The sequence below is a fragment of the Podarcis cretensis genome (genome assembly GCF_951804945.1).
Source record: "Podarcis cretensis genome assembly, chromosome: 8".
NCBI classification, from domain to species: Eukaryota; Metazoa; Chordata; class Lepidosauria; order Squamata; family Lacertidae; genus Podarcis; species Podarcis cretensis.
The window spans coordinates 68,155,341-68,164,454 of record NC_137177.1 but is presented as its reverse complement, the minus strand read 5'-3'; the positions used below and the strand labels follow the sequence as shown (position 1 = coordinate 68,164,454).

General features: G+C 46.2%; 1 protein-coding gene across 1 annotated transcript; it reads right to left on the bottom strand.

Moving 5' to 3' along the window:
- Window positions 1–274: 274 nt before the first annotated feature.
- On the bottom strand, window positions 275–5,424 carry CAMK2N1 (calcium/calmodulin dependent protein kinase II inhibitor 1). Its single transcript, XM_079987390.1, has 2 exons — window positions 4,644–5,424; window positions 275–1,293 (listed from the first exon to the last, which is right to left on the bottom strand). Exons 1-2 carry the CDS (start codon window positions 4,810–4,812, stop codon window positions 1,223–1,225), a joined length of 240 nt encoding a protein of 79 aa, XP_079843516.1. The 5' UTR covers window positions 4,813–5,424; the 3' UTR covers window positions 275–1,222.
- Between the last annotated feature and the right edge of the window lie 3,690 nt (window positions 5,425–9,114).

Sequence of the window (9,114 nt, the reverse complement as noted above, 5' to 3'; positions counted from 1 at the left end):
CCGAAAGTCAGCTTCCCATAGGTATATGTGTGTTTCACGTAAAGAGATCAGTAAAGAGCCTTTATAAAGAAGAGGATTATTCAGGTACAAAAATGCATCTTTACGTGGACTCAAAATCACAAAAATGGGAAAAGGGAAAAAGAATAATGCCTTTTGGCATTTCAAAATATTTGGCACACTTGTCACTGTATTGTGGTTTGGGTAGGGTTTTTTTTTTTTTTGCAGGGTGGGGTGTTTTTTGTGTGACAGAGAATAAAGTCACAGTTTTTTTAAAAAAGAAAGAAAGAAAGAAAGCAGTCAGCCCACGTTGCTTGCTTGTGGTCATTAGAAAAAGCGATGCACATCTTTTGTTTTTTCTGCCCCAATTTCACATATAAAATTAAATTTCTCTATCTCCTTAAGAACAATTGCCTCCTGCAACAGTGAAATACCAGATTTGCAATCTGTTTTCAGAAAATAATAATACTGAGAGAATTTCTTCCCTGTAGAATCCCTTCCTTAGAAAAGTTTTGGTTCCGTACATTCCACTGAAACTTTAAAAGGTAGCTAGAATTAAATATAGATATAGATATATAGATATATAGATATATGTTTATAATTATAATTATATATCATTATTTTCCCCTCCCTTTCCCCACCCACATTCATAAATACAGACATTTTCTTTTAAAAAAATGGAGATGGAGAGCATATTGTATGGAAATGTATGGAATTGTTTTTGCAAGATTTTACCATGTAAACAAGTGCTTGTTCAGAACAAGTATAAACAGTGACACTTCCCAAGATTTCCAAGAAAACACTGCTAGATTCCCTGCCTTTTTTCTGTTCTGTATGTTTAAGGGACTTTTTAAAATCCAAATTCCCAATTACTCATCATCCAGAGGAAAAAAAAGGGGAGCACCAGTCTTAATTTAGACAACTGAGCTCTTCTTCGTACATTTCAATTTGTACGGTTTGCATTTTACAGTTCCTGGAATCTAGTTGGGCTTGGATTTTTTATTTTTTATATCTTTTCACACATGAGTAAAACTGCTTTCCTCATCTCACACCGTCTGCCTCTGAGCCTGCTCCTAAGGATTTCGCAAGATGGGTCACAGGATAGCAAGGAATAACTTCAAAGTGCTATTAGTTTGCTTGCCTTTTTTGTTTTTTGTTTACCCAATAATAAAAGGTCAATCATTTTCTTCCCCCTCCTTTTCACTCAGTGTCTCTGTGGAAAGATTTAAACTCCCGGAGGTGGTTTCTCTGAAATGTTTTTGAGGACATCATCAATTCTGTCATCTTCAATGACAACTGTAAGCAGATAAAAAGAAAAGAAAGCAGAGCATTTAAGATTCTATGAAGCTTCCATTATTTGGATTTTAATTGCTGACATCGCCCTATAGTAAAAAGCCACAGGGTGGGGCGGGGCTTTAAAATGGGTGATAAAATGAGAAAGGGACAAATGTGAACCAGAGAACTGAAGTTCTGTAGCTGACAGTCCAAAGAAATGAGCCCTGCATCAGATTAACAATTTATCCCAGGTCTTGTAAAGGAGAATTACCTGGTGGATTTGTCTCAGAGCGAATTAGTGGGAGTGAAAGTGTGTGGGTTGAATTTACATCCATTTACTCACCTTGAAAACCATCATTTATCATTTGCAATTATTTTTAATCCCTCTTCCACGCAAAAATAAAATAAAAATTAATCTCCAGTCACACTATGTCCAATAGGGGATCATTACCTAGTCAGTGAAATTAGAGTTGCAGTCACAAAACGTTTTTTACTTGTGACTCAGAAAATCTGCTGTCACCCTCCCCATGACTGTAGGGTGTGTACGTACACACACACACTCCTTTCTGAAAAGATGATTTCAGTCCAAATATGTGCTGTTCTTTCCAGAGGAGTGCCTGCAAAGTTTATCACTGAGAATCTGCTCTTTCGAAGGTCACAAAATCTACAACCTCAAAGGTGATATATAGAGTATCAAATTAAGATTATTTTTTGTAAACAAAACAAAAAAGCACCAACTCCACCAAAAAAACATGCAAATGAAGTCCCAGGTTAGCTAGTGCCATTACTAACCTAAAATTAATTGCAGGATCAGAAGCACAAAGAGACCACACACACACACACCCCTTCAACTCATTATAATTAAGCCCTAATTATGTTGGGTGAGACCCTCCAGTCTCAAGGAAAAATGTAAGCGAGTCGAAAGCTGTAAGTGGAAAGGGTCCATTGATGACCTCTGTCCCCTACTGGGGTCCTATTTTCCTTCCTCTGCGCCCACCTCTCTAAAATCTTAAATTTGAACGTTGGTACCTCCAACCCATTTCCTCTCGCCACCAAATCATTTGACAGAAGTGAACTGGATCTAAGGATTCAAGAGGAGACAGAGGTCCTGCCTTTCAATAATACATTTCCCAACTCATTACCTGGAGCAGAGTGCTGTGCACCTCCAAGTCCTACTACTGTTACATCAATAAGAATCTCAAGCGGAACCCACTGAGGACCTGCACATGGGTGAAAGGGGTGTCATGGTTTCTGTGCAGCGGGCCCACCTACTTGGGGTGGGGTCCAACCCCCCTCCCCCACACACACACAAAAATGGAGAATGACCCAGTCTATAACCTCACACCTCTATATTATTGTATTTCCAGACAGCCATGCTGTTCCAGCAAAAACAACGGAATAGACTTGTGGCACCCGAAAGGCTTACCTATTTATTTTGGCATAAGCACTGCGCACCAAAACAAACTGAAGTGCCATAAGTCTCTTGATCGTTTTAAACATTGTTCTTGACCATCAGCAGCCAAAGTTGTTGTAATTACCACCACAGCCTTCCTTCCCTCACTGCCTAATTTCCCACATTTTAGATTGTAAGCGCTTAGAGGACAGTGACCAATCTCAATCTCTCTCTCTCTCATATGCTAACATACACTGAGGACACCAGCAGGAGAAGAAGAACTTCCAATTTCAGCAAATTCATTTGACTCCAGATATTTTTGCTTCACTGGGTCTTATAGGGACTGTGAGAGATAGGAGCACATGGGAATGGGAGACACGCAGACTTATACTCCATATTATTGACACTGCGGTAGGAGCTTATGGAAAACCAGTTCTTCGGTAAATGAGTGTCAGATATGTGTGTGCATGCCCTTTTCTTGCAGAGAGAGGAGGGGTGATTTTTCACTCAGCACTTTGGCCCCATCGAAGCCCCGAACAAAGGCCCTTTCCCAGCACTGCTGCAGAGAGTGCAGAAACTCTTCCTGGACAGGAGTTGCATGCATTGGGCTTTAAATCCCGCCTCCTCACCTGACCCTCACCTCACAACCATCTTTGGGAATGGGCACTCCTTTTATTTATTTTTTAAGCTTCTATCCTTTTGACACACACAAGCACACATCCAGCCTGCCTTGGGCATGTTTCTTAAGATTAAATTGCCAGGTCAAGGACCCCCCTGCTGCGGGTGCTTCTGGATCCAGGATATGTGGATGAGGTGAACAGCTAAAAGTCTGCGGAGGGATGGAGGGAGAAGGAGAGCAGAAAGGTTTGCATGGGCTTAGCGCAGAGAAAAGGCGAGGGGGTGAACGGGTGCAGGGTTAGGAAGAATTAACAGTTGCAGATTGCGTACAACTTCAGTCAAACGCAGGGTGGACCCACCGAAATGAACGGCCCACTTAAGTCGATTCAATTCAATGGGTCGTCTCTGAGTTAAAACATATTAAGAACTACGGCACAAACAAGTTTCACCCCAGCTGTTGTGCAAGGAAGTGGTTTTGGAGAAAAAGATGGATCATTTTTAAGGGTGTATTTATCTATGGGAAGGTGCTTTAAGCAGGGGTCCTATCTAATTCAGAATCAGATAAGGGCACAGGAACTGTTGGGAACATAGAAACACTGGAAGCTTCCTTATATCATGTCAGGCCCTTGTTTGATCTGGCTCTATTACCTACACTGACTGGCAGTAGCTCTCCAGGTTTCAGATAAGGGAGCTCCCTATCCCTACCTGGAGATGCCAAGAACTGAACCAGGAACTTCTACATTGAAAGCAGGTGCTCCATCTCTGAGCTGTGGCCCGTCCTCATGGTTCTAATTAAGGGGCCGGTTTTAACAGAAACACTGAAAGTCAGGTCGTTGGTCTATCTAGCTTAGTGTTACCTACACTGACTGGCAGAGGCCCTTCAGGCTTTCGGACAGGGTACATTCCCAGCCCTACCTACCGATATTTGGGGGGGGGGATGAACCCCGGATCTTCTGCATGCAAAGCAGCTGCTCTGTCGTTCCTCACTGCTGCGCTCCCAGCACATCGAGGGGGGGGGTGTATGTGCTCTTATGGAACATGATGAGGCTTACTCTCGAGTAAGCACACCTAGAACTCCGCCATGGGAGCTCCTGGTGGTGGGAGAACCCAGAGAAATTGCAAATAAGGGTTTGTAACTAAGGGGATGCAAGCTCTCACAGGCCACCCCACTCTCGGAAAAGTTAAGAACTTCCACAACATTGGCGGGGGGGGAGGGGCCCATCAATTTGCCTCAAAGCAATGGGGAGGCTGGGGTGCAGTTTCCAAGCGCGCTCAACGACAGCCTCCCCCCGCCTGCTGCTCCCCCTTTACTCCGCGTCTACCTCGCATGTGCCCCGCATCGCTGCCCCGCTGCGCTCACCGCATTTGCTCCTGCCGATCTGCCCCAGCTTGGGGGGCCGCTTGGTCTGCCCCCCCGCGTAGAAGTTGTTGGTATCCTGCAGGCGGCAGGTGAAGGAGATCTGCCCCACTTCGCCGCCGTCCCCGTAGGGCCCGATCTTCTCCTCGCTGTAAGGCAGCACCTCCGACATCGTCGCTTCCACCGAGGCAGCTCCCGGGAGAGCGAGGCAGGCGGGCGGGCGAGACTGCAGCGGCGGCAAGTAGCAGCTCCGGGAGGGCGAAGTCCCTCAGGCAGGCCCGCAGGGGGTCGTCCCCGGGGTGCGGCTGGTGGCAGAAGTAGGATCAGGCGCAGGGGGGGGGGGCCGGGAGGCTCCTGGGGGGCTGCCCGGCTAGGCTGTGGCTCCTTGCCTAGCCTGTTTTTGCCTGGGGCTTGCGCGCTAGCGGCTCGGGAAGGTGCGCAGGGAAGGTGCTCAGCAGACTGGCAGGCAAAGCCCAGCGAGGAAGAGACAGGAGAGGGAGGGGAGGGAGGGAGGGAGGGGAGGAGGAAAAAGGCAGAGATCCCTGGAAAAGCTACAGCGTCAGAGAGGGAGGAGGAATGGAGAGAGAGAGAGATGCATGCAGCTTGGAAAGTGTCTCACTCTTCTCTCAGCCGTGTCTCCTTGCGCTCATCCGTGTCTCTAAGGAAGAAAGAGCGTCGGAAAATTCCTGCGCTCTCTTTATCTCGCGTGTTCATCTCGGACCAGCTGCTGGCACGTCTTTTGCAACGGCGTTGATCTTACAGCCCATGCTTGCTTGTTTTGAAATGTTGCAGCCCAGCCTGCAGGCCTTCCTCTGTGACTCCCGGAGACTAGCATGCTCACGTTACGGTTCTTGCGAGCAGCAGCCAAAATGCATCTCTTTTTCGTCATTTTTTTTTCCAAAAGGAGAGGGGTGGGGAAAGAAATAAAACAACAGTAGATTACCCTTTAAGAAACAGCAGCAGCAACAACAACTCAGGACACCCCTTGTCCTGCCTTGTTGTATTTGTTGGCCAAATTTTCACCAGTTGGCAAGAAAATAATGGTATTTGTTTTACAACCTGCCTTTGCCGCCCTGTCAGCACAGCATCCTCAGGGCAGATTATGGTAACCGATATTTTAAAAACGAGTAAAACAACTTGTGTACGTGTGAGCGTGCGCACACGCACATATTTATGCACTCCTCATTCTGTTTGTGTGAATGCTTGCATGAATAATTTTGCCAAATGCATCTATGGTGTTTTCAGTGGCTGGTTTGGCAAGAAAATAATTGCATTTATTTCTATTAAAACTTCCCATTGCCACCCTTCAGTCCCACAATCCCAGAGTGGCCGGCAATAAATGAATTTAAATATAAAATATTATTATTAATATTTTTTTAAAAAATAGCTCTCCTAATCCCTGTGTGTGTTGCGTTCCTTTGCCCAACATATCTATTGCACTTTTAGCAGTTTGTTGTTTTCCCCCCACAAGGAAATAGCAGGTAATATGACATGAAACAAACGTTAAAAAGAAATTAAGTGCAACTCAGTACACAAAGCATAAAACAATCACAACAATTAAAGTTAAATAGCAGGAAACAGGAAATACGTGACAGCTTGCACAGAACCAGCATCCCCAATGGCGGGGGTTGGTGTCAGCAGGAGAAGCAAGCAGCCAGGATCAGCTCCCAGCTCTCGCTCTCGCTGTGCCTCGTTCAGACTAACCTACCTCACAGGGTGGTTATGAGGGTAAAGTGGATGAGAAGCTGTAGGTTGTATCCAGCTCAGTTCTACATGGAAATTATGGACCCAAGTTAGCCAAGTCCATTCATTTCTGTTGGGTAACTCTGAGAGGTACCAACACTGGCTACAAGCTACAAGCACACGAAAATGGTCATCAGCATTTCCGAGGGGGGGGGGAACAGGATAATGTCATTTCCCAAAGCATCTTTGCATGTCTGCAGTATTCTGAATTGGCCAATCTGCTTGCCTTTCCCATGCAGCAGGGCTAAATTTAAACTGGAAGTTCATCCTTAAGACACTGACCAGAGTTAGGCCACTGTTCCATTGACCTCAGTGTTTTCTACACTGGCTGGCAGCAGCTTCTCAGGGAGTCTTTCCCAGCCCGACCTGGAGATGCCAAGGATCAAACATGAGACCTTCTGCATGCAAAGCAGGTGCTCTGTCCCTGAGCCACAGTTCTCCCTCTAATGCCTGGTAATGTCATAAAGAAGAGGTTGTTCCAGGGCATGTTCAGAGTGCAGTATTATGTGAGCTGGATTCTCATCCCAGGTTGCCTTCCCCGCTGCATGCATGTTGTGGCCAGGGAGGGGGCAGTTTATTAAGCACAACTGAAAGGAGCAAAGAAAGTCACTTGTTTATTTATTTGTAGGTTTGCAAGCCCAAAGATATACTCCACTTCTTAGTCACCAGGTGGTTTCAAGAAAATAAAAAGAAAATGATAAAACACTTAAAAACTAACAAACAGTGGAAACCGTTTGGAACTATTCTAAAAAAACCAAAACATATTAAAGCATTTGCAACCAGTGATCTTGGGGAACAGTGTCTTTCAGCCATTAAATGCCGGGGTAAATAGGAATACTTTGAAATTCTTCCTGAAAGTCAATATTGAGGGAGAAAGGTGCACTTCGTTGGGGAGGGCATTCCTCAAATGGGGAACCACCACCAAAAAGGCCCTGCACCACCAACAAGGCCTCACCTGCCAATCGTAGGGTATTCAGATGATTGATATTAGGGAATGAGTTCTTGAAGGTACTTGGGTCCTAAGCATTTAGGGCTTTGTATGCTAGTTTTATTGGGACGCAGGTGGCGCTGTGGGTTAAAGCCTCAGCGCCTAGGACTTGCCAATCGAAAGGTCGGCGGTTCGAATCCCTGCGGCGGGGTGCGCTCCCGCTGCTCGGTCCCAGCGCCTGCCAACCTAGCAGTTCGAAAGCACCTCCGGGTGCAAGTAGATAAATAGGGACCGCTTACCAGCGGGAAGGTAAACGGCGTTTCCGTGTGCGGCTCTGGCTCGCCAGAGCAGCGATGTCACGCTGGCCACGTGACCCGGAAGTGTCTCCGGACAGCGCTGGCCCCTGGCCTCTTAAGTGAGATGGGCGCACAACCCCAGAGTCTGTCAAGACTGGCCCGTACGGGCAGGGGTACCTTTACCTTATGCTAGTTTTAACTCCTTGGATTTGGCCTGGTAGCTCACTGGCAGCCATGCTTTCAAGATACACGATCTCACTGGGATACCCCACATGCCAGCCATGTTCTGCATTCGCTGCAGCCTCCAGACCATCCTCAGGGTGTGCATGTTCTGAATAAAAAGAACATACAGAAATGAATCATGTTAGCACTTTGGTTGAGAAGAAGATGAGTTTGGATTTGATATCCCGCTTTATCACTACCCTAAGGAGTCTCAAAGCGGCTAACATTCTCCTTTCCCTTCCTCCCCCACAACAAACACTCTGTGAGGTGAGTGGGGCTGAGAGACTTCAGAGAAGTGTGACTGGCCCAAGGTCACCCAGCAGCTGCATGTGGAGGAGCGGGGAAGCGAACCCGGTTCACCAGATTACAAGTCCACAGCTCTTAACCACCACACCGCACTGGCTCTATTCCTGCATTGCAGGGTGTTGGACTAGATTACTCTTAGGATCCCTTCCAACTGTACAATTCTATGGTTCTAGTGCAAACAGCTTGCCCCCCCCCAAAAAAAAATCTATATTGGTCAACGCTACATACAAAAAGTTGCATATTAAGAGAAATTTGCCAAGGAGTTTTCATGAGGTATCTGGAAATGGTTATGGAAATTAATTTAAGATTTGAAAGAGAGGTGGGGAGACAAAAATTGATTCATTGATCCATTGTTACTTGCTACAGTGAACTGAAACACCCCCATACAGTTCCTCCTTTGGCTCCTGGTTGGCTGTGTAACTTGAGAGATCCAGTCTCAGGATGGAATCCTCTTAGGTGACTGAAAGACATCACTAACTGTGTTACAGCAAGGTGATGCAACCCCATGTCTACCTGAGACATCAGTTTCAGTTGTCAGTTTCCTACAGCCAGAACGTAAAGGAAGCCAGGAGTTCTGTCCTTCGCCCAGCCTGGGTTGCCCTGCCCTGCCTCCATGTGTGGGAGATGTCACCTTATTCAGATGCAGGGAAAGACCTCCTGATCCCTCAAGCAATTTTTTTCCCTCCTGCCCTCACTCCAAATAACAGAGACCAACCAGAGACTATTGAGAAGCAAAGCAGCTAGTAAGTCTGATCTTTATTAACTGTTGCAATAGGGTGCTCCCCCACACGCAGGAGAGAGGATGAAGACCCAGAACAAAGGTGTGCCCACTCTGACGTATATAGACATTTTAAATTGCCCGCCCTGGAGTCCACCCCCAGAAACATCATACATACAACACAGAAAAGGCGGTCTACAACAGAAATCTGAGTGCATTATTTATCTCCTGTCTGACAAGTTACCTGATTGCATTATCTGG

Coding starts and splice junctions, on each gene's coding strand:
- CAMK2N1 (XM_079987390.1), bottom strand. CDS start 4,812: ATGTCGGAGGTGCTGCCTTACAGCGAGGAGAAGATCGGGCCCTACGGG. Junction 1,294..4,643: donor GATCGGCAGGAGCAAATGCG/GTGAGCGCAGCG, acceptor ATCTGCTTACAG/TTGTCATTGAAGATGACAGA.